At 38.9% G+C, this 26,823-nt stretch overlaps 1 protein-coding gene across 1 annotated transcript; it reads left to right on the forward strand.

Moving 5' to 3' along the window:
• The first annotated feature begins 1,969 nt into the window (after window positions 1-1,969).
• Window positions 1,970-4,918, forward strand: LOC131677364 (ADP-ribosylation factor-like protein 8). Its single transcript, XM_058957121.1, has 4 exons — window positions 1,970-2,451; window positions 2,849-3,003; window positions 3,087-3,248; window positions 3,309-4,918. Exons 1-4 carry the CDS (start codon window positions 2,329-2,331, stop codon window positions 3,427-3,429), a joined length of 561 nt encoding a protein of 186 aa, XP_058813104.1. The 5' UTR covers window positions 1,970-2,328; the 3' UTR covers window positions 3,430-4,918.
• Window positions 4,919-26,823: the final 21,905 nt, after the last annotated feature.

Raw genomic sequence — 26,823 nt, forward strand, 5'->3', positions numbered from 1 at the left:
ATCTAAACACTTGTTATTTCATTTCTACTGCGCCGACAAATTCCCTGGTCACTTCTTATGAACGATTTCTACATGCAAAGGGAAAAGCATTTTACCTTATGCCACCCAAGGGTATCAAAGAGCTCTTTGGGCCCGACTACACTATACTTTTCAGAACCCTAGGGACCTATACTAAACATCTAAACACTTGTTATTTCATTTCTACTGCGCCGACAAATTCCCTGGTCACTTCTTATGAACGATTTCTACGTGCAAAGGGAAAAGCATTTTACCTTTGCCACCCAAGGGTATCAAAGAGCTCTTTGGGCCCGACTACACTATACTTTTCAGATCCCTAGGGACCTATACTAAACATCTTAACACTTGGTATTTCATTTCTACTGCGCCGACAAATTCCCTGGTCACTTCTTATGAACGATTTCTACATGCAAAGGGAAAAGCATTTTACCTTATGCCACCCAAGGGTATCAAAGAGCTCTTTGGGCCCGACTACACTATACTTTTCAGATCCCTAGGGACCTATACTAAACATCTAAACACTTGTTATTACATTTCTACTGCGCCGACAAATTCCCTGGTCACTTCTTATGAAGGATTTCTACATGCAAAGGGAAAAGCATTTTACCTTATGCCACCCAAGGGTATCAAAGAGCTCTTTGGGCCCGACTACACTATACTTTTCAGATCCCTAGGGACCTATACTAAACATCTAAACACTTGTTATTACATTTCTACTGCGCCGACAAATTCCCTGGTCACTTCTTATGAAGGATTTCTACATGCAAAGGGAAAAGCATTTTACCTTATGCCACCCAAGGGTATCAAAGAGCTCTTTGGGCCCGACTACACTATACTTTTCAGATCCCTGGGGACCTGTACTAAATATCTAAACACTTGGTAGTTCATGTCTACTGCGCCGACAGATTCTCTGGTCACTTCTTATGAAGGATTTCTACATGCAAAGGGAAAAGCATTTTACCTTATGCCACCCAAGGGTATCAAAGAGCTCTTTGGGCCCGACTACACCATACTTTTCAGATCCCTAGGGACCTATGCTAAATATCGAAACACTTGGTATTTCATTTCTACTGCGCCAACACATTCCCTGGTCACTTTTTATGAACGATTTCTACATGTAAAGGGAAAAGCATTTTACCTTATGCCACCCAAGGGTATCAAGGAGCTCTTTGGGCCCGACTAAATTATACTTTTCAGATCCCTAGGGACCTATACTAAACATCTAAACGCTTGTTGTTTCATTTCTACTGCGCCGACAAATTCCTTGGTCACTTCTTATGAATGATTTCTACATGCAAAGAGAAAGCATTGTACCTTATGCAAACCAGCTGCACCATATTTTTCAGATCCCCGGGGGCTTATGCTTTTCTCTTACGGCCCGACTGCGTTGTGTTTTTTAGATTTGCAGAGATCTATTCTAGACATCTCAGTACATGTATTTTCATTTCTACTGTTCTGTTTACATATCTATGGTTTTATATATTTTGTAGGCCGCTGACAATAAAATTGTAATTTTGTGATATTTAAACTAGTTTCTCATTGGATTTAATAAAAAAAAAGTTGCCATTGCTTTATTAGTTTTATTAAAATTGAATTTTTAAAAAATTGGTGGTTAGATTTTTGTGTTTTAATTCACAAGCTTACATATCTGAAATACAGGTGGCGCTGTTTTAGTTTAGCTATTTACCGCTAGATGTCGCTACTAGTACCTCTAAAACATTTTGGCGGATGGATTTTTTGGTGGTTAGTTTCACCCAAGTGTATCAGAACTGTCAAGTCGTTTTCCAAAAGCAGCAGGGTTGCAACCTGTAACTGCTTCGCGAATTTCGATGTTATTTGATAGGTGAGCTGCTGTGAGCTGGTAGCCCTAAAACTAGAGCTGTTCCTAAATCCCCACTCCAACACATCCCACGCACACACACATAAAAGCTCGCTTGACACTGTTTGACAGCACCATCCAGCAGCCATCAGCCTGCAGCAGAAAGTGATAGTGCAAAAGAAGAAAAAGTGGTGATCCTTCTGTTCTGTGCGTTTTTCTTCGTCTGTCGTTTGCTGGGAGGATTCAGGAAAGAAAAAAAAGAAAGCTCCAGCTTCGCAAAGATCGATACGACGTTCGATCAGTTTGTTCTCATCACAAAAGTGCCCATCGTTGGCAGCTGGAAGAGACAGAAGCCTCCACCAGCCAAATCAGGTGTAAACAAAAAGGGCAGAACCAGGCGAAAAATTAGTCATTCTGCTGATTCTCTGCAATCCGTGTCTGTCGACGGTTGTATCGCTTCCCGGGAACCGATCCGCTAAGCAGCCTAGAAAATGTTTGCCTTAATCAACCGGATCTTGGACTGGTTCAAAAGTTTGTTCTGGAAGGAGGAAATGGAATTGACGCTGGTCGGGCTGCAGTACTCGGGGAAAACGACCTTTGTCAACGTAATTGCTGTAAGTGTGCCTATCTGTGAAGAGCGTGCGGGTGGGCAGTGGAAGAAAGAAGACGATGCATAACATGATACTGCCTGAAGTGATTCATTCCATGCATTAAATGCTTGCTTGTTGGCATTGGAGGTCTTGTTATAGTTTGATTTGAGTTTCCATTGAATCTACTTTGGTCGGCATTATCAGCTTAGAATTGATAACGCTCCTGCAGCAGTATTTCGGCTACCGTTAGCTCGTTGATTGTAGGGCACATGCGGGATAATCTATTTCAACTTGTTGGACAAAATGTTTCTTTGTAATTGAATTCTAACGAGATCAAGTTATCAACACAAAAAGAAACTTGACCTTGTAAAAATTGCTATAGAGTAAGTGTCGGTATCAACATGTTCTCTTCCCTTTTCAGTCCGGTCAGTTCTGCGAGGACATGATCCCAACGGTCGGTTTCAACATGCGCAAGGTGACCAAGGGCAACGTAACGATCAAGGTGTGGGACATCGGTGGCCAGCCACGATTCCGGTCAATGTGGGAACGTTACTGTCGCGGGGTCAATGCCATTGTGTAGGTGTTTGCTTATCTGTCTACCGGTTGCGATAAGAAGCTCCAAATTTAACGATTACGATTTCATCTGACCGCTTTTTCAGCTACATGGTTGATGCCGCTGATTTGGACAAGATGGAAGCTTCCAGGAACGAACTGCACTCGCTGCTTGATAAGCCGCAACTGGCCGGCATACCGGTGCTGGTGTTAGGAAACAAGCGGGATATTTCCGGTGCCCTGGACGAGACTGGATTGATTGAAAGAATGTAAGTTTTGATTCTAGCAGCGTTGTTTTGTCCTGTTTTCAAGCGAACTTTTTTTTCTAGGAACTTATCCAGCATACAAGATCGAGAAATTTGCTGCTATAGTATCTCCTGCAAAGAGAAAGACAATATCGACATCACCCTACAGTGGTTAATTGCCCACTCCAAGAGCCAAAGTCGTTAAATGGAGCAACAGTGTGATGGTGAATGGAGGTGATTTTGACAGACTCGGGTCTGAGAATTCCCCTCGGTCAGTAATCTTTAAGTAATACCTACAAATATAAAGAAACAGACAGATAGAGTAACAAAACACTAACAGCGAGTTAAGTTCGTCGATTTGCTCCAGATTTTAGCTAGCATTCGGTTCCGAATCTCAACGGTGTCATTCGCAATGCAGTTCGCGCATCGGTGAGAACAAACGAAATGACCGAACCATTTGAGGGAGCACCAAGTTAGCAGAATGCATTAGTTGAAAACGAACATCTCTGGTGTTGTGAACGATTGATTCAATAAGTTAGAAAGTGTTGTCTAGATTTTGTTTTTAACATTAATATTACGATAAAGTCTTTTATTAAGAAATTACGTGATCGACAAAAACAAACAACTGAATTATTCAAGGTAAAAATCCTTGGTACAGCGCCAAACAGCAAACAGTCACTATCCCCCTCCAAAACAGTCTCCTTGGCCCACTTCATTGAAAGCGCAACTTTTCCTCTAAATCACCTATAGATCAACATAAAATATATGAAATTTAGATTAAAAATATGCTTTGAGTAAGTTGTTGAATGCTGCAACATGCGTGCACGGGGTTAAACGATGCTTTACTAACGATTGGGCTCCAATTCGAAAAAGTAAAAGCAACAAAAATCGGTATGTGTGATATACGAGAGAATTGAATTTCAAATGGTAGTCAGAATACCCAGTAACTAAAACAGAAAATTTGATGAAGTAACCAACATTACGATTATAGCAACTACTGGTATTTTCAATGTTAATACGCTAGCACAGAAATCGATGCTTAAGTTGTATACATGATTTTTAGCCACTTAATACTTATTTCAACAAAAACTAGTTTCCATCAGTTCTTGATACCAGACCTTAGGTTTCACGCAGTGATATATGTTGTATAATGATAGGCAATTTGAACAAATTAATAATAAAACTACAGCAAAAAACAGATGGATTTTGAACTAATTATAGCATCTTGGGCCCTACTCTCACGGTCACGTCACTTGGTGACTAGAAGGAAATTTACTTCTAGTCACTAGGGGACGTGACTGTGAGGCACCTTATGTGCTGGCGAATACATATAGATAGTTGCCATTGTTGAGGTTTAATTTCGTCCATTTCTTCCCCCTAACTTTACAACTACGGAGAACCCATTTCTTTTCGATAATCAAAATTACTGGTCACAATAGTTAAGTAACTTTGTAGCGGCTTATATAATTTACAAGTTGGCGTCTAGCGGATGAGAAACAAACAAAAGTAACATCCGATAGCGGATAAATCAATAATCTTTATGACAGCAAAACAAATAACTATAGTTAGTAGATGAAAGGAAACAAACGGAAGGGAAAAGAAACTGAATATGAATAATGATCAATTGATTAATAAAAAAAACTTGTAATGTATATAACGATAACATATGGATTATAATAAAATATTATGACTATCAAATTACACAAGGGAAATGGCTTGAAACAAGTGGAAATGCAATAGATTGTTAGTCATTGGCGGTAATTTACTTTTGTATTTCTACTTGTTCTGGTGTGCTTTCATTTTTTTTTAAATTTTCCATCATTTTGTGGGTCAAGTCAGTTTTGGATACATTTGGAGCAACATCAGATGTTGCTTCAAGGTGTTCTCAATCCCTATTCGGCAGTTTTCACGCTGCCACCCGCGTTACGGCTTGATAACCTCAAACTGTTGTCGAAGGGGGTTAATTAGGGTTGTCTGACGGATTCTTGATGGTCATATCATTAGCGTTTCTGCATTACAATCGGCAGACAGTCTTAATTGATCATAGGATTAAGGGATATGTATAAAGTGATATAAAATGTTCATAACGCTTCAAAGCGTCTTATATACGAGTTCCGACGGAAATTAAGGATTCGATGAAACAGATCCCTTCTATGAGACGGTCGATCAACGGCGTCGAAATGCCGGAAGAGATGAGCAGCGGTAAGCGAGTTTTACAAGAGAGAATGAGACACTTACTACCATTGAAATGAAATCTGTAAGTAGCACTAACACACATCTATTTTCAGGAACTGTATTATATGGCGCTGGGCTTGTGGCCTTCGACTGGCATGGTCCATTCTCATAGGTTCGGAAGACTTCTTGGTCGGTTGGTTGATATGTGCTCTTACTAGCAAGTTGATAGATCAATTCGCTTGGGTGGGGGACATATGGATCCTGCTAGTTATCGACTCTTTTAACCTTGGGTATGAGGCTAGTTCAGGAAAGGAGTACAGGACTGGCGCCTTAGAGATAGCTAATTAATCAGGACCTGTTCTTATGATTATTTAACTCGACCAAGCACACCGGCTCTCAGAAATGATAAGCAGCCCTTTCGGGTTGGTGCGGTCTGTTCGAGTCGAACCAGGCGGACATTCGGTTCGAGCAAACTTTATGGGGAATAGTGGATAAATATTTCTTATGTCATTTATGGGCAGAGCCTCTTTTTGTGGAACCCCAGGATGCTACTACTAGCTACTCAGCATAATGATAATAGAAAATATTGAGGATTTTCCTGATCTATACTGTAATGAGTACGTCTATTAGCTAGAACAGGGATAATAGAATTCTGTTATAAGATAGAGATGAAACAGCACAGTTGTAGGAAAAAGTATTCTCGAGTATGGACTAATATTGTATCGCTTAACAGTCGATCGATGTGGACCTACACTGAAATGAAAATGTCTTTTGTATTCATTAGATTTCTCATATGGATCGCACTACGCTTAGTTGTGTAAAATTTATATGAAACCATATGAATGTTACTAAAAGTTCATGTTAAAACTCAGTGATATCCGATAGGTTTGAATCTTACGCGGTCAATTTGAATAAGATTAGAATAGCATATTCAAGTTATATGAATAGCTAATGATCTCAGTTATCTCATTGCTACTGGGTTGGGAATGAAATGGCCGACTGAGAGCAACTCTTAAGTTTGAGTAGCTCATAACTTGAACTTAGACGTAAAGTCGACGAGTTTTGGAGAAATTTTGAAAAAACTCTTTAAAAAACTTACTTTTTTAAAAACTTTTTTCTCCGTTGTGGGAGCGGTTCTCTGGCTGATGGAAAAAGAAAAATCACGGGTAAATACAGGTACGTACAATGATTACGTGGTTTGACAAAAAATCATGGGTTGGTGAGTTTTGATTCTGAAACGGATGTTGCTATGTGTATTGTAGTAGGGATTGTTGTTGGGGTAGTGAGTAAAATGTTCGGTATAGAGAGGACAAAATGACATAAACTGCAGACCCGTTCGAACTCCTTTCGTTGGGTGTTTGAAATTTAACTTGTATAAAAATAAAGGCCTATTCAAAGATATCACCACCTAGTGCGCAACTGATGCTATGTCGATTAGTAGGTGAGTGTGACTGAATTTATAGCTGATCGTATAGAAATTTCAAAACGGCCGGCATAGTTATGCCTCTAGGGAAAGGCTGGTATGGCGGCGCAAATATTTTGAACAGGCTTGTTATTTGCTCACACAATGTGCCACAAAGAGCGAAATACACCGATGAAAAATAAAGCAGCTAAAAACACTGCGATGTGCGGAGCGATCGCACAAAGAGAAACTTGAAAACGAAAAAGAGAAAGATCTGTGCACCAAGAGCTGCACAATTTCGTTCAAATAGTCACCTTGAAGAGCCACTTTTTTGAGCCTCCCCTCACTGGCATACAGGTTGGAAGGCGAATCAAACTACAATTCAGATAAAGTTTGATCGGAAGAACGTTTTTAAAATGTTTTTTGATTGTCTTCTCTGCTCCCGTGCGCGTGGGACCAAGATTCACATTTATTTCTACTCTTTGAGGTGTGCAGCCATGGAGTAGAATGCACGTATGAGAGCAACACACATCGGAGTGAAAAGGATTATTGTGAAAGAGAAGAGCGGTGGTTCACATAAAAAGTGCAAAGAGCGTTTTTTTATTTTTCTCTTTATTTGCTCTGAGGTGCATTACATCCCTGGTTTTGACGTATATTCGATCAAATGTTTACACATGTATTATAAACTTGATTGTTCGAACATAGAACGGTAAATATTATCGTTGATATCCTGCCATTTGAGCCATTAAATGAAGGATAAAATTCCTTTTATTTCATAAACCGAAAGAGCTCATTTTCCTTAATATAATAATATATAAGTTCAAATTTTAACACCTCAGAATGATTTTAATTGATTTACTAAAAATATGTAAACACGTCTTGGTTTGACACTATCCGTCCTACATGACAGTGAATTTAGCCATATGGGTTAGCATTTTTGACAGTTATCCCTGCAAAAGAATAGGGATCAAGGTGGATTAATGGAAGGTGTGGTCGTGATAATTCAATATAATAAAACTATTTTTATTCGTCTATTTGCGTACAAAAAGGTAGAATAGGTCGATTACCGAACTTTAACGTGATATAGTTCATGAATGAATTTTAATCTATCAAAATTCACTATCGACTAATCTCATGATGGGAGACTATATAGTCTTCAGCAAAAATATGCTACCTCCCGTTCTAGCTTTCTATCCTGTTCTCATATGTTACAATTTGCTATACACCAAATATTATTCATCGCAATATAGTATGCTCCAGTAAATTCCATACGAATCATAAAGGACATAAATGAAACGCCATTTGTAGATGAAAAAGGTTTTAAATCTCAATAAACAATAATTCTACGATTAGCGTGCGCCGTAGTATGAAATGTCAAACACGTTCACGAAGTAGACCCACTTAAGTTCAGCCGGCAAATGAACCGGAATGCTGGCTGGATATAACTAGAACCAGAGTGTGTGTAAGAAGAATGAATACAACAGTCATGATTATCTGTGAGTGATAATCCAGACAAACAAACGACTTCTCAAAATACATGGATTTGTCCAGTTTGAAATGACACTGACAAATAGTCATTGTTCCATTTTTGAGAGTCGTCGCCACTCTCCTTATATGTATCAAGACAAGAACCAGTCAGTATTCCAGCTCATTTCCGGCTGAACTTTACTGGGGAAGAGAAAGGTGGGCAAAATTATCATCTCCTAATGTGTTGGCATTTAGTCTGAAACATTAAGTATGCTGCCGGACCCATGGAACGTAAGAATCAATGGATGGACAAAATAACAGTTGGAACTCAGTGTTTACCATGCATATTATTTCGGGAGTTTAACTGTGTAATTTGTTTTTGCATCATCTGCATTTTAGTATTACTGCTTTAAACTAGCTTAATCTTCTCCAGCTGTGTTAGTGAAATTATTCTAAATACACGTAGGCAAAAGAGATTTACAGCATTTTGGAAAGCGATTTTTTTCCTTGTTTCCTGTAAACTGTGTCTGTTAATGAACTGGTCAGACTACACAATTCTCGATGTCTCATGTCGGTATTATAACACAATCATTAGAACGATGCCACGTAGTATTCCCATACTGGAAAGATAATGAATTAAAAAATTAAGAAATGTTGCCACCTCTATTATAATGTATTGTAGTGCAATGAGAACTGCCATTACGTACGACGAAATTCACAGTGTACTAGTAACTTTTTGTGCCATATTGGCGTTAAAAAGATTGAGAAATGCAGAGGTGGACTATACTGTTATTTTATAATATTTGCCTATTTACGCCCTCCCTCTTAAAACATAATTTATTGATGGTCCTTTAACAGTAACAAAATCCTAAAATGAAGTACAATACCATTCTTCATATTCTAGTTATTTTCCTTCAACCTATTCCCGGTACTAGGCAGTGACTCCACTATCTGGACTAGATATCGTACCCATCAACCCATAGACCGGGGTTCAACGGCTCTACTTCCCTTCCGAAGGAAGGCGTGACCAGATTTTTCCTTCTCAGAAAATGTTCACCCTCGGCTGGAATTGAACCCAGATCACAGAGAACAGACATCCATGATCGAACAAAAATATTTAAAAAACGTGTGTAAACATTTGAATTAATATACTATAAACACTAGCGCCGCCAAACCAATTTGTCCCAACTATCCGTCAAATCCATTCCGGAACCAGGTCGAAATCCTGAATGGATTCAGTATGGAATCTTGCTCAAAGAAAACAACCGATACCGACTCCATCGGTTCATGCATTTCAGCTGGAATTCATACTGGAAGTCCGAACCGGTTCCGGACTAGTTTGACTGGGTTGAGGAATAACCGCTGTCAATTCAGTCGAACTCAGCCACAAAAAACATGACGACAGTAGCGCACCTGGTTTGGATATCCCAACTACGTTCGAAACTGTTAGATTTTTACACAAGTTGAATGCTGAAGATGGACGTCTGTTCTCTGTGCCCAGACCAACTGAGATGAGACGGCGGTTACACTTACCATTCAATCATCGGCGCCGTCAAGTACAATACCATTTTATTTGCTATACTTTTGAACTAATCGATTTTTTCAACGTTAAACCAAATACAAATTTGTATTTGGTTAAACGTGCCATTTGAGCCAGACGTTACTGATGTCTTTTTTTACTCGATTAACGCAAATAATCGATTAATTTCTAAAATAATCGAAAAATCAATAATCGATTACAAGCTTTCGGTATAGTCGAGCAAATCGAGTAGCTGCTATCAATTAATCGAGAGCATAATTTATTAAGGGTGTGCGTTGAAAATGAAAGTCGCAGAACAAGAAATATGACAAGGCTTCTCCAAATTTTTCAAAACGTGTCCAGTGACCTTTTTTTGTCGCCAAACTAAGATTTACTAAGTAATCGATTATTGATTTTAATCGATTATCTTGGTCGATTAATCGAATGAATTAATCAAGCTCTCAAAAATTATTCGATTAATGGATAATCGGTTATTTGTAAAAATCAGACATCACTAATAGATTTTTTAACCTTAGGGTTAATCGCCTCTTTTCGAGTTGGAAAAATTTCTTTTTGGAAAAATCTCTAATCCTACGTGCGGGGTTGATTTAGCAGTGTTCAGAAAAGACAAAATTATTTCCGTTCAGATATTAGGATGCCAAAAAAATTATCACTTTGAATAGTAGAAACAGAACACTAGATTAGAATTGTCGCTTGCAGTACCATTTTCACTCACACTCTTGTAGCGCGTCCATTACGTTGACGGTTATATACCATGGTATATAACTGTCAAACTAATGAGCGCTCTGCAAGAATGAAAGAGATAGACAAACGGCATTACAAGCGACAAGCCTAATCTAGTGTTCTGTACCTAATTGTTGAATTTTCAACACGAGTAATCCGCAAAAGCTTTAGAGCCTCAAAAAATTGCAAAATCAAAATCCTTCAATCAAAAGTTTTACCTCATCGTTGGCACCTTAATAATAATATACAAATATGTTCTGAATTATCAAACATTAAATGTTTTATCGTTTTATTTTATTTAGATTATAGTTCTTTCATTACAAGGCAAATAATGGCTGTATTATTTTTATTACGAAAAATAATCGTCTCATCGGAATACTATGAACACCATAATTTTGGAGCACATCCGAAAACAATCATTGGAGATTCATATAATTATTACGCGGAAAAAGCTTTCTATCCAAATAAGTAATATTTCTTATAAATTTAATAAACCATCATATGCTTTAACACGTTAAACATTTCATATACATTTAACATAGTGTCACATATATTTCATTGGACCACCTAATGTTTTTAATATGATAGTTATCAGATAGTTATTATATAGTGCGCTGATAGATTTGGGTCTGACACTGTAATTTAAATGTTATATGGAAATCTGATAGAATTGAATTTGAGAGGAATGCAACTTTTAACATGATATCCATATAAGTTTGATATTCCATTAAGAGTCTAATGTCGCAATCATTGGACATTCCAATAGCGCTGAATTATATGAATATCATATAATATGAATGTAGCGATTTCGCTCAGTGTAGGAGACAAAAAGGAGATTAGGAAGAGACAGAAGCGGATTCAATGCGAAATTTGCCAATATGGCGTACACTCCAAGGCGATGTTAGTGTGATTTTCCATATGGGGTTTTCGATTGATTGTCACCGGTGTAGTGGAGTGCACTGAAAATGCACCGTTTTTGCACTTTCTAGCAGAATTGACACTTCTGCTAGAAAGTGCAAAACCAGTGCAATCCACTACACCGGTGTCAATCAATCGAAAATCGTAATAGAATTAGACAGATTAGATGACACGACGTTACACGCTCTCTGAAACAGACTTGTGCCAAACAGTAGGTATGTATGAATGTAAGTTTGTATGCACTATGCATGTATGTATGGATGTGTATAGGAGCAATCCCAGTGAGCAAATTTTCTGGCAGAGACCGCTCTGCTAGATTTCTGTAAGTCTTGGTTTGGCAGCTCTGTCAGATTTCTGCGCGTATCCTGTCGGGTTAGTTGAGCTAGGGCGAACTCGGTTTCGCTTGCGTTTTCTGGCAAATTTTGACAGGAACCGAGCTAAACCCTGGCATAACTGGGACATAAACTGTGCAAAGATCCTGGCAATTCCTACCTGGTAGAATTTAGCACGAATCGAGCAAAACATCTGACAAAGATGTGGCAGGAAGCGTGCAGAGATCTTGGTCGTACATTTCTGGCTCGATTCTGGATAAAAGTGAGTAGCATCAGTTGGTGTAACCGCTTCTGTCAGAAACGGTTGTTGCATTTGAGCGAATTCGTTGCCAGAATTCTCGCACAAATCGCGCAAAATGCTCGCAGAAACTCTGCCAGCATCAATTTCGCTTTGCTAAACTTTTGCTAAATTTCTGCTTGCCACGCTGACCGGGATGCATCCCTGCTCAAAATGGAAGGATAGCCTTTGAACCACCAAAAGGCTCATGGGAAGCCGGGTGTGCGGTCGTAGGTGTGACCATACAGCCCTGCACACACTGACAAGTACAGCGGTGAGCCGGTAGGTGTACAGTTAATGCACATAGGTTGCAGAAATAGGTTATTGAGATAGCCCAATTGGACACTATTGATGAATTACAATAACAATAACAAGTGCAAAATCCAGACTTAATGACCACCTTTTTCCTTGACTATGGCCTAGTGACTGTCAAACACGAATCTGCAAGCTGCCCGAATGTGACTTGCCAATATTTTGGCCCTTTAAAATGGCTCAGGATTCGCGTCTGGTGAATATGTGAGGCCCATTGTGTGGTCGAAATGAAGTTCGGAACGTTGGTTTTCAACCATTCTTCGTTCACTCGTACTTTGTGAGATGGTCCCGTGTTTTGTTATAACGACCATGGTCTGCGACCGAAATGTTTGTTTGTCCACGGCTTCAAAGCAGCTTGCGGAACACTTTCCCGATAATATATTGGATTTTCGTTGACGTCGATGAAAATGATTGAATCGCTCATCTGCGGGGTTCAGCGGTCGTGGCGTGGCGGGTGCTGCCTCTTGGTGGCTAAACTAATGACTAAAATTCTCATTGGTGCGCTCAATTTGAAAATTTTTATTGTCAGGAGACTATGTTCGGAATTTGACAGCTTTCGGCCAAGCGAGCCAGTTTTTCTCTCTCAAGTCTAACTTGTTGCTGCTTTGGTGTGAGATAACGGACCTTTTGGAACTTGTAAGGCTTGGCTTTGAGCTCATTTTCCAATATGCATCGGGTGCTTCAGTCGTATATTTTCAGTTCTTTAGCCATTTGATTGGCACTTGCAGCCTTTAGATAGGCTTACCTCCACGGCGTTATGCGATGCTACCAATATTATAACGAGTGACGGTGTGCTAAACAAAAACTTTATTAGCATTAAGGTGTTGGAGCTCACGAACAATCGCTAGTTGAAATCTTCCAGCTAAATATAAAGCAATCACACTATTTCTTTTAAATTCCATCGCTAATCACTGAAGTTGGTTACACTTCGAGTGCCGCACCTTGTATGAAAATTAAGAACCGCTACACGCTCATTGAAAATAACTCAAAAATGAGTGACCAGCCACTCAATTCCATAAAAAGTGCACATAGTCAAAAATTGAGTTTTCCTCGCTTACTCAGTTTTGAGCTCGGGAAGAAAATGTCAATTTTGAGTACTTTTTACGCAAAGGCCAAATATGAAATTTAACCGTTCCGTATTTTTAATAAAAGTAACAAACGCCTTAATCAGTATTTTAAAATCCACTTACCTGCATCTCTAGTCGTTAATACGATGCGTACAAGTCTATTCCGAGGTTCTTTCTCCACTTTCCTGATGTAAATAGGATCTCGTTTGATTGATCTAAAAAATAATAAAGCCTGTTATTAAAAAAAGAACAACACTTGTGAAAACTTACCTTTTAGCTTTTCTCCTCGTCGATTCTTTTGCTGTTTAATCTACATTTGAATCAATTTTCAATCTTGTTTGCAGATTGCGCCACTCCGTGCACCACCAGTAAGTTTTTTTTCACTCAAATCATTGATAATTTAATGGTTCCTCAAGAGTTGAGTCAATTCTACTCAAATCGTTACTCATTTTTTGACAGGTTACCCCGGTTTTTGAAATTGAGTAGTGAGAACTCAAATTTTGAGTAGGTTTGAATGAGCGTGTACACTAGACTGCCCAGAAAAATAATGAATTTTTGAAAACTCAATCGGCCCACCCCTGAGTCGATTCCTAGTCCCACAAGGAGTACTTGCTCCAAATTTGAAGCAAATTGGACAAGTCTAGCTACTGGACCAACGTGCTTGAAATTTGTATGGGATTTTTCGACAATTTACATGTAGAAAACCCTCTTGCTCACAATTTCGCCGCTAGGTGGCACTGTATACATCAGATTATCACCAAAAGTGAAACTTAAGAAGATAATTTTATTATCTACAACTTTGTTGAAGATTGCAAAGCGATCCGACTCAAATAGGAAAAGTTATTAAACTTTTAACGAAGTGATGTCTGAGTCAGTTTTGCATGGGGCCTAGCAGTGCATGATAGTGAATCAGTACTAGGTTCTAACAAACTAAACATTTTTATGGAATAATGGTTAGATTTAGCTGAATAGTATGTTCGGAAGAATTGCAGTACATAATACGAGTTATGTTTTGGTTAGAAAATTTTAGTTCAATCTGTGACCGCATAGATGGCGCCAACACTAACTTTTCAACGGAGAGAGATAGAATATTGAAATGTTTGGAAGAATTACTGCAATATTCTTGTTCTACAACTTTGTAGAAGACACCTAATTTCTATCTCTCTTCGTTGAAAAGTTAGTGTTGGCGCCATCTATGCGGTCAGATGTGGAACTACAATTTTCTAACCAAAACATAACTCGTATTATGTACTACAATTCTTCCGAACATACTATTCAGCTAAATCTAACCATTGTTCCATAAAAATATTTAGTTTGTTAGAACCTAGTACTGATACACTATCATGCACTGCTAGGCCCCATGCAAAACTGACTCAGACATCACTTCGTTAAAAGTTTAATAACTTTTCCTATTGGAGTCGGATCGCTTTGCAGTCTTCAACAAAGTTGTAGATAATAAAATTATCTTCTTAAGTTTCACTTTTGGTGATAATCTGATGTATACAGCGTCACCTAGCGGCGAAAATGTGAGCAAGTGGGTTTTCTCCATGTAAATTGTCGAAAAATCCCATACAAACTTCAAGCACGTTGGTCCGGTAGCTAGACTTGTTCGATTTGGCTCAAATTTGGAGCAGACACTCCTGGTGGGACTAGGAATCGACTCAGGGGTGGGCCGATGGGGGTCATTTTTTTTCTGTCACTCTAGTGTACACACAGCGAAAAAAATGGTACAAATAAGTTTTTCGCTCTTAGCAAAAAACAACCAACACATCCTCTAAGTTTGAAAATAAAACTTTTATTTTGATTACTATTCTTCTATAACTTGACAGAAAACTTATTTCGATTATTATTATTGATTAAATAAAAGTTTTAATTTCAACTCAAAAGTAGGCGCTGTTTGTTTTTTGCTAAAAGCGCAACACTCTTACCACAGACTAACAGACATAACACTACGAAGGAATTTCCTTAAAAATTATCGATCCAGCAATTTTCCCAGAACACTAGCTCCACCTTTTATTCATGGTCCCGAACACTCATTTGCTGGTGGGTTACCCCTCAGGCTTGGTAACAATTTTTCACTAGTGGTATATCTTTCATATGCTGGTTTATATGTCAGTAGCGCCATAATTTCAAAAGCGGCCACACTCCCAACTACAAATATATTTAAAATGACTGTTCGGTTTCGGAGGGAACGAAGACGATTTTCCGAGATGCACTAATATCCGTGTATTTGGATATTTTTATATCCTGCAAATACAGTTTGTTCTAAATATAGTTCAATGTGTACAATATTTACTCACGTTTAGTCAATCTTCCCGCTTTATGTTTCCCAACGATCGCGGATCCTGGCCTTGATCGTGATGTCTGTCTATGCGTACATTTCATTAATATTTCTGTATTTGTTAGATTAGTTATATAATTTTACCTGTAGCTTTGTAAGTAACTTAAATAGCTTTTAGGTTAGGTTTACCTTTAGCTTTAAGTTGTATATATAGTCTAAGAAAATAATGCGTTTAGATTATAAATTGTGATTGGTAAGTTCACCTATTACCTGCTCTTTAGGCTAAACTAGTTTTAAATAATTCATAAGAACAATAATTTTAATCGATGCTCCGATCAGCACAGCACTGCATGTGACCACTCTATAAACTCCTTTTTTCCTTTTTTCTCCCTCCTTCTTTCCGTTTCTCTGACACTTCTCGCGTCGATCGATCGGCAATATCGATGTCGACAACCAGGGTAGTGCGGTAGTTCGTCCGAGGGACGTCACAATGACCGTTAAAGTGGGCGAAGCATTATTTTCGAGTGTTATGTCTGTTAGTCTGTGCTCTTACTTTCATCAATATTGTTTCTGTGTGTATAGATTAGCTTCGCAAATTTTTACAACAAACTGAAACTGCTCTAGCATAACTCAATCACCTCGCCTACCAAAATCTCCAATTAATAACCTTCTTTCAGCAGGCGCAAATCCAGTTCAGTCTGCACGTGCTTTAGAAATACCTACAGAAGCATGTTGTCAGACGCTTTAGTGATAAAAACGTATCACGCATATTTGAAATATGAAAACTGTCAATAGGCTTATTACCCTACGTATACCTACAAATCAAAAACATGTTGCCATAAGACTTACACCCGTATCAACTGAACGCATACACAAGCAGAAAAATGAATTACTTTTCCCCAATGCAACTCATACCTGTCGTACCCTGCAGTGTTGAACTAAATGCAAACCCATCCACATTGCATATCATCGTGTGCACACGACACGAAGCTATCGCATTTCCATACGCGCAGGGTGAAGAGCGCACGATAAACTAGCGTCTACTATGGATTTTCAGCAGTAGGGGCATCAGCTCGCACACAGTTAAACCACAGCTAACGGACGTTTAGGCTCGATTTGAATCGTGTGTAAATACCCGCTACTGAAATTCCGAATAAATCAGACGTCTGAAACACGTTTGGTAAACGTTTGTAGATGGCGCAGTGATGAGTGCAATGCAGTTAGAGTGCAGCTGTCAAACACGTGTAGCAAACAGCTGCGCAGATGGCAATAATGAAACACGGATTTCCAACGTTTATCAATTTGAAACACTTTTACTTTTACCAATATGTTTTTTTCTGTGTGTAGTTTTGTTACATAAAAGCTAGGGGCAGATCATTCTAAGAATGTATAACAAATATGCATCAAATTAGAAAAAATGCATTTAATTTCCATTTTTGCATCAGCTTGGCACTCCCTCGCAGAAAAGTTTGTTTAACAAACGTCCTACGCTGATCCACTCTGTTCGACGTTTTGTTAAATGTAGGGCTAGTTTTTCTGTAGGGTTTTGAAGTCTTACACGCAACGCAAACCACATTGCAGGCAACGCAAAAACATTGCACGCAACGCAAAATACATTATGAATTTCTATTTTGATGGAAATAAATGCATTTAATTTCGCTGATTTTTAGAAATGCATCACAAGTGATCTGCCCCTAGCATACAAGTCAAGTTTTCAATGCGTGTAAGAAAAACAACTGTCATTTTCAAATACCAGCGAGCTCCATTTAAAATACACAGTGACCCAAATCCCGTGACACGTTTCCCGAACTGTAAAGTAGCCTTTAGATTAAAGTGACCAGACGTCCCGGATTAGGCGGGACAGTCCCGGATTTCGAGGTCTTGACCCGCATGGTAAAACGTCCCGGAAAGTGTCCCGCATTTGTCAAAATGATGATTTTGTTCCAAAATCCCGAGCAAACGAAAAGCCCATAATACTCCTATGGTCATGGGTGTTTGAATTGGGTTCAAACCATGAAAACATCATCACCATGGGCCGGTAGATCCTATATAAAACATGTTGGTGTATTTATGGGTTATTGAGACCATTTTATGGTCTCTTGGTGGTAGTGAATTTTGTCACAGACCATGTTTAAAGTCTTTTCAAGGGGCTATGTGGTGTTTGAACACATGAGTATTTGCTCGGGATATTGTACATTCATATTGTTAAAAAAAAACTCATAAAAGTTTTTAGTCGTGCTGCCAAATTTTCCAATTACGTGGTGAATGTGCAAAATGAGCCAATTTATCCTGATTGTCACAGTGCCCTTTTCGACTTCTTATATGACCCAGGTCATGAATCTTTACGAAAAGTTTCTTAATCTTACACAAGTTGTGCAAATATTTGGGAAATGTAAGGTTCTTGAGCGCGTCCCGCATTCGTCTTGAAAACATCTGGTCACTTTACTTTAGATGGAATTTGGTCGAAAACATAGGATTGTGTTGAGTTTTGGCTGAGTGTCATCGGAGAGTATAGGGAAAAGACAAACAGTGAAAATCAGCCAAAAAGACAACACCCCCTTAGTATGATTTCAACACTAGCATTTTGGCAACCGCTTCCGCTGCTAGTATTTAAAATGACTGCAATTAGACTTTAAAAATGTATCATATCGTGATCGATGGATTTGTTTTGCTAATGATGTGCAGTTCGAATCAAATTGATTAACTAATTCTGAAACTAGTTTTGATTAATAAATATACCCTAGAATGCACCTTGCAACCACGATTTGACTAAATTTTACCAAAAATGTATGGTTCTCTTTTGATGAATGTACAATACCTATCTTCTTCAAAATAGGCGTGCCCATGAGTAATGTTTGTTTACTCTACTGGATTGGTCTGCTGAATAGGGTATTATTGGCTTCACACTATTCGTCTCTCTCCCTATACTCTCTGATTTTCACTATTTGCGTCACTCTTCATATTCTCTCTTGTTTAGTCTTTCAGCGATCACGTTACGGTTTAGATCGAGGGGAACGTCACTTCAGAATGATTGTTTTATTCCGTTCAGTTTTACATAAATTCGTACTTTTTCCGGTAATTTTAGAAAATTTTGACAATTTTCTAACAAATCGAGCATTGTTAAGAAAAATCGCAAAAATTACAAAAAATCTATCAAATCTCAAGCAAATTTTGCTCGAATTTCGACGATTTTGATGGAACTGGCAACTCTGTATACTCAATGTTTGAATCTTTCAATAATTCTGGCAACAAAATTTATGTTTTTGTTTTGATTTGGTCATGCAGTTATGCTGCTGGAAATGTTTTGTTTTGGTTTCATCGAGCACTGAAGCTGTCAAAACGTGAATTTCGAGCATTTCATTTTGTTTTTCATGACACATTTCAAACCATCTTCGGCCATTTGAAACTTTTTTTGGCAATGTTGAAAATTCGAATCAATTTCGAACTAACTAATGTAAATCTTTATCAATCCGTTCAGAAATATAAATTTTATGTTCATTTCATCAACAAATCGAGGAGTGTCGTTCCCCTAGGTTTAGATCAACTTGTTTTTTTTTTTAATTTAATAAAGTGTTTCGTACGCATCTGCTCGTGTTTTCATAAGTTTCTGTAGATAACGTATCACAGATCGGAAGTTTTAGGTTATTTATCTTTTTTTTTTCAAAAATATAGATTCGATCCCGATTATCACGGTGAAAATTGCTTATGTGGTTTTTGTTTGAGGCGAAACTGAGTCAGTTCCTAACCCCAACTGCTGTCAAAATGTATGAACTGACAGCGGTTGGGGTTAGAATCTGACTCAGTTTCAGGTTCAAGCGAAATTGCCATTAGTGTGTGGTTCGTCACAGCTTCCTACCGCAATGCAGTGGAAAAAGTGTGGCCTCCCAGAGTGCCCAAAAATAATATATCTTTTTGATAGGAAAAAGTTCAATCAGTAGCCTGCAAAAGTGAAGTGGTGTCAAATGGTGCGTTAAAAAAATAGTACCGATGCAACGAAAATAAAATGGATGTTAAGCGACATGTTTGATCATGACATGTGACTGTGGTTACTGATTTTCGCTGTGGGACGGGTGCAGGAGTAAAGTGAAAAAAGGATGCGGCGATTTTAATGAAGCAGGTGCAATTGTTAGCGATGTGATACTGTTGTGAATTAGATGAGTAATTTGCCACGTGCAAAATTGAGTAAAATTACAGCCGAATACAGATATAATTATTTGTAAAGAATAGTGAATCACTATGCTTTTCATATAATATTTTTGCTTCCTTGACCTGGGTTCAGGCGCATGACGACAGATTATCGTACCCAGATAGCAGATACGCTGGCAGAAACATTTCAGCTATGCCATGCCGTGGTCTAGCAGCCCTGCCAAATTTTTGTGCGCATCCTGTCGGTTCGGCCCAACTCGCATGAGCACCATCCGTTGGAGTTAAAATAATTGAAATGTCAATTTCGCCTTACCGGTTCTTTGTTTTTATGTGTGAGTGCAATAATATTGACAATAAAACAAAGCGCATTGTGAAAATATTGATGCTATTAAATTTAAATGGGATTGAGGCGGTCGCGTCAGTATTTTTATTGACAATATCCTTTTCTCGTGTAGAGCCCGCTCAACAAAATATTCGTGCCGTTTATTTTCGCCATGCGTTAGTTTTGCTCTGTGCGTCCGATCCGGAAGCTTAAATTATTGTGAGCTGAAAATGAAAAAAAGAACAGTTTACCTAGCTTTGAAGCATTTCGGGCAGTGAAAGGTGTTTGTGGGCCCCAAATATTGTTCGGACGTTAATAGAAAAGGTAAGCAAAAGCGATACAAAAAATGAATTTGTCTAAGATGAAAATTAGTTAGGTAATATAATGTATAATGTAATAAAAAAATCTCAATTCTAATTATTTTATCTACATAGTAATGTTGGAATGAATATATGAAAAACGTATTAGGGACCATTCATAAATTACGTAACGCTTTTAGGGGGGGAGGGGGTACGACAAGTTGTGACAAGTTGTGACAGGGGGGAAGGGGTGTTAACTAGATCGTTACGTAACATGTTTTCATCGAAGAAAAACATTTTTTTCTTAGAATTTGTTACGTAACAGGGGAGGGGGGTGGAAAAATTTGTGACAATTTGTTACATAGGGGGAGGGGGGAGTCAATGTTGGGCAATTTTTGCGTTACGTAATTTATGAATGGTCCCTTATTACACATTAGGATAGTTTAAGATAGATTTTATTAATACGTTAACGCACAACTAGCCCCCCGTTAGCCAGCAACTTGCCCTTTTGACTGGGATGCCGTGGTCTAGCAGCCCTGCCAGATTTTTGCGCGCATCGCCTGTCGGATCTGCCCAACTTGCATGAGCACCATCTGCTGGATTTTAAATAATTGAAATGTCAATTTCGCCTTGCCGGTTCTTTGTGTTTATGTGTGAGTGCAATAATATTGACAATAAAACAAAGCGCATTGTGAAAATATTGATGCTATTGAATTTAAATGGGATTGAAGCGGTCGCGTCAGTATTTTTATTGACAACATTCTTTTCTCGTGTAAAGCCCAATAAAATATTCGTGCCGTTTATTTTCGCCATGTCGTTAGTTTTGTTCTGTGCGTCCGGTCCGGAAGATTAAATTATTGTGAGCTGAAAATGAAATCAGTTTACCTAGTTTTGAAGCATTTCGGGCAGTGAAAGGTGTAACTTTGTGCCCCAAATATTGTTCGGACGTTAATAGAAAAGGTAAGCAAAAGCGATACAAAAAAATGAATTTGTCTAAGATGAAATTTAGTTGGGTAATATAATGTATAATGTAATAAAAAATTCTCAATTCTAATTATTTTATCTACATAGTAATGATGGAATGAATATATGAAAAACGCATTATTACATATTTGGATAGTTTAAGATAGATTTTATTAATACGTTAACGCACAACTCTAAGTTTGCCCTAAACTAGTGTCGTCTATGAACGACATCAGAGTCAAAAAGTAAGAATTAAATAATGCAAATCCGCTCCCACGAGGATATTTATAACTAAACCACATTTTTCACCCTTTCATTGAAGTCAGGCGCGTATGACGACAGCGTCTATCTCAAAAGTCAATTTAACGTAGGACGGATACGTGATGGTGTTTCGGAAGTGTTCCGCAGCCGAAATTGTCCCATTGTTCGCTAAACCGTTGGCACGTGGCGCTAGAATCATTCAACGCAGGGAAAAGACCAACAACTCAGTGCCTAGATTAATCCCCTTTCGAACAGAAAACTTATGTTTGATGTTAGCTAGCTTCCATAGGGCGGAAGGGGAGGAAGAACGGCGATTTCAAAATTTAAATGCAGAGGGGTGCTCATTTCTCTGCGAAATCTTACCGGCAGAAGGGGGAGGTTGATGGTTATGATTTAGGGGTAAGCAAATATATTATTAGCACCGGAATTAGCATCCACTTGAATGGGTAATCCCAGCGCCGGTATACCTGATTCGGTCGTGTCCGTCGTAAATCAATTTGCTATCACGTTTAATTTTTTTTCTGCGCTTGGCGTAATGTCGCCGGTCCAGAACGTATAATAACAGTTGTTCCTAGCCATTCAGTGTGTATAATTAGCGAAGAAATTATCAGATAATTATAACAAACTCGCCATTTTTCCGCCTAGCTCGTGCCCAATAGGTCCGCAGGTTGCACATTTTTATTCGCCCTTCCGGACTATCAGTTATGATGTACGACTCGCAAACAATAAAATTAAGTAGCGAACAAAAATTTTATCCTCTCATTGCCTTGCGCTTGTACCCACTCATTATTACCCATGCCGGACAGTGGATTGAAACCAGGTAGGATTTTTTTCCATCCGACTGAGCTTGACTTTTCCGCGAATTCCGTAGCTCTATAGAGAGGCTGATCCTTATACTGTATAGGAAGAAGCGAATTGTCGATGGGCGGGTGGGAATAGGTGGGAATGAACTGATAAAAATATAATTTTCCATACTTTTAATTTTTATGGCACCTTTGATAGTCGTTTAATGGGTAAAGCATGCCGCAATGGATACGAATAAGAAGTTATTTAATGTGTGCCCCGAAGATTTCGGGGCGTAAATGTCACAGGGCTAAATCATGACGATATGTCTCGTTGGATCGGTTGTACTTATCGGAATACATAATTGGTGGAAACTAGGATACTGTTTTCGGCACAAAAGAATGATTAAGTTAGTCATGAACGAATTGAATTTAACAATACCATTTATCTTACAAACATTCATAAAACAATGGATGTTATGATCTTCTCTGTTTGGACGTTAATTGGCGCCGAGTTCTTCTAGTAGTACAGTCGTGATTCGCTGGCTGGACACTTTTTAACTGGACCGCTTTTTAGTTGGACCTCCGCTAGTTGGACCATTGTCCAACTAAAAAGCATCTGAACGTCAAAATCTTATGTCAAATTTACTTTGACAATCAATCTGACAATTATTAGAGATGTGAATAGATGCAATTATACTACTAACGTCTCCTTTGGAGAGTTTTTGACATCTGTCAGTCGGTCCAACTAACGAATCAAATTCGTTAGTTGGACAGAGGTGTGGCCCAACCAGCGAATCACGACTGTATTACAAATTACAATCTCATAATAATACAGTAAACAACCATTAAATTAAAAGAAAATGTGAAGGGTGTACCACATCAAATTGCATCACGAAGAAAACGCTGTAGAAAATAACCCATTCGGTATTTTCTCTAGAAAATTTGGGCAGAATTAGTTTAGAGTGTGTTGTTTACACTGTATTTTGATCACTGTCAGTTTTTTTGAACATGGAAAAAAGGCGTCACCTGAAAAGCAACGTCACGAATTGATTTAGCGCAGAAAATCCTCAACTCTCTCATCGGGACATCGGAAAACAACTTGGAATCGTGCAGTCAACTGTGAGTCGTGTGATTAAACGTTACTACCAAACTCTGAGCATCGAACGGAAGGAGAAATGCGGTCAGAATGGATGTTCCATTAGTGATCAGGATCACAAACGCGCAGTAAAAGCTTCTTTAAGTGGAATTCCAATGCTTCGGTCAGGGATGTAGCCAAAAACTTGAGTCTGTCCAAGTCTACGTCGTTCAGAGAGCCAGGGACTGGGAGGGACTACATATGTAGAAAGTGCAGTAAGCTCCAAATTGTGACGAACGGCAAAATACGGTGGGAAAGTCATGGACCGGGATACTATACACCCAGGTAATTACGAAGCCCCATTGTCTCATCATGGATCTTTCTGCAGCTTCCGGGGCTACTGTTTTATTGACCGCCCAGCACAAGTTTAATGTTCCGGAGGAAGTACGGAAGCAGAAACATTCAAAGTATGCCAATAAATACATGATTGGGAAGCGATCTGCTCATATGGCAAACGGAGTGCACCGTTCGTGACTACCGGGACTGTAAACGGGGAGATCTACCCCAAGGAGTGTCTACAGAAGCGTAGTAGTCTATAGTGAAATTATAGGGAAACCCCGGGCTATTCGAACCTACGTAAGCAAATCGCCCTTTTAGATGGATAGATGTGAAAAAAAATCATCGGTCAAAGGTCCTAATTGTTACTCCGATTTGCAAAACCACATTTTTCCATCCTTTTACAATGTAGGGGTAATTCGGATCGCCTATATTTTTTAATTTTTTTACAATAGTATTATGTTTATCTATGAAATATTTATTGGTGAAACTCCTTAAGCAAAAAAGAATTGTGTTAAAAAAACTTTATCTGGATAGTCACAGCTATCGATTGACGCATTATGTATTTTCATTGCAGTGGCGTGGCAATCGTGTACGCCGACGCAAGCCACTTAACGGCGATTGATGGAATAGGGGTCCGAATAGCCCCGTACGCTCCTTTCGCACAAAAGTGGTGAGTGCCTTGAAAATATCTGTGTTTTCATCCAAACAAAAATTATTCCATAAAATAGGAGCCTCAAACTTTCCAAAATATTTATCTATTATTTTTTTTTATTTTTATTTATTACTTTAATCACGATTTTGCTTTAATCATGTTTTTTGTTTTGAGGGTGGCAAAAAAATGAAACGCTTTGTATGTTCTTTCTAAAAAAACGGCACTTTGAGATTCATCCACAGAGAACAGACGTCTTCAGCATTCAACTTGTGTAAAATCTCTAACGGTTTCGAAGGTAGTTGGGATATCCAAACCAGGTGCGCTGCTGTCGTCATGTTTTTTGTGACTGAGTTCGACTGAATTGACAGCGGTTATTCCTCTACACCCAAAACCCGACTAGTATGTTTCTATTATTTTTGGGTAAGATTCTATTGTCTTTTCGGTAACAGACCACGCAATTGCGCATTGCGGTATTAAACTCATATTCCCGCAAAGGTAGTAAACGGTGGAATGACGAATTTCGGTTGCTGTTCATGTATGTGCATCACACAATCAAACACTTTTTCAGTATGTGTCAACCTAGGCTCTGTTCGCATGTAGAATAATTCGATCGATTTCTATGATAGTATTAGTACCGAGTCAAACCAACCGGAACCCTGGTGGATATCCAGCCAAATTCAGGCTGGAATCTGGTCCAATATTGGCAGAAACCAGCCAGAATTACGGATTTTTTACTGGGTGGGTTGGATAGCGAAAAAAAAATTTTAGGCAGTTTCCGGATCCGGCCTAGTTGCCAGATCCGACACAGTTCCCGATCCGGACCAGTTCTCGGATCCAGACCAAATTCGGACCAGTACTTAGATCCGGACCAGTTCCCGGATCTGGACCAGTAACCGGATCCGGACCAGTACCTGGATCTAGCCCATCCCCTTTTCCTCTTTCCAAGTCCGGACCTGAACCAGGCCCAGACTTGGTGCTTAGATCCAGACAAGTGTCTGGATCCGGACCCTCGGTTCGGACACGTGGATCCAAACCATAGGTCTTGCTTCCCGTAAATGACGGGAAGGACTGTTCATGTTTTGTACAGTCGCTATCTTGCTGTTAACGTCCGTGATAGAAAAGAAATTTCAATTTAACACCGGCCGAAGTACCCCACCACTATTCCGAGTCGTTTTTTTCTGACTGTGCTTTGAAGCTAGCCGAGTGTGAGCCGATCTTCAAATACGGAATGAGTCGTGTAGAAAAATCGAACCTCGTCTTTATCCCCATTGTGTTTACTCCGCTTGAAGCGCAATACAATAACAAGCGAAGTGCTACACACTTCCAGACAATCCGACGCCTTAATATTTATTGAATAAGAATTGATGAAACATGAGTGCGACGCAGAGAAGATTTGAATGTGTTGGTATTGCCGTTTGGGGAATTTTTTGTTGGGACCGTTTAAGCATGAAACGTGTTGCTATTAGAGCCTTTTTTTTTTTTCTTATTACCGTAAAGGTATTACGGCCGAGTTTTGGGTGTACCCAGTCAAACTTGTCCCGAACCGGTTCGGACTTCCAGCATGAATTCCAGCTCAAATGCATCAAACGATAGAGTCGGAATCGGTTGTTTTCTTTGAGCAAGATTCCATACTGAATCCATTCAGGATTTCGAACCGGTTCCGGAATGGATTTGACGGATAGTTGAGATAGGTTGGTGTGGCGGCGCTAGTGTTTATCGTATATTAATTCAAATGTTTACACACGTTTTTTAAATATTTTTGTTGGATGTCATGGATGTCTGTTCTCTGTGATTCATGGATGTCTGTTCTCTGTGATTCATCTGTCAAAATTAATGTTTCAGAATGGCACTTTTATAAATATGTATGGCAGCCAGATAGTCATACGATTTTCTGAGAAATCGAGGGGTCTGAAGTACCCCCACTGTCTTAATAAGCCCCTAAATAAAAATTATTTTTAGAAATTGAATTGAAATCCATCTTTTGCTGTGTTAACTGTCAAAAAGGCTAACTCTTATGGCCGAAACCATTGTCAAGAAGGACCGACAGTATTAAACTAGGAGCTGTTTACATGCAGCGTAGTTGGGTCGATTGACCGATGTCAAAAACTGGCGAAAGAGGATGGTAGTAAAGTGCCACCGTTCACATCTTTAACTATTGTCAATTTGATATGAGACATTAACACAGACTAACAGACATAACACTCAAAAACAAAGCTTTGCCCGCTTTAACGGTCATTTTAAATATATTTGTAGTTGGGACTGT

Source organism: Topomyia yanbarensis, chromosome 1 (genome assembly GCF_030247195.1).
Source record: "Topomyia yanbarensis strain Yona2022 chromosome 1, ASM3024719v1, whole genome shotgun sequence".
Taxonomy (NCBI): domain Eukaryota; kingdom Metazoa; phylum Arthropoda; class Insecta; order Diptera; family Culicidae; genus Topomyia; species Topomyia yanbarensis.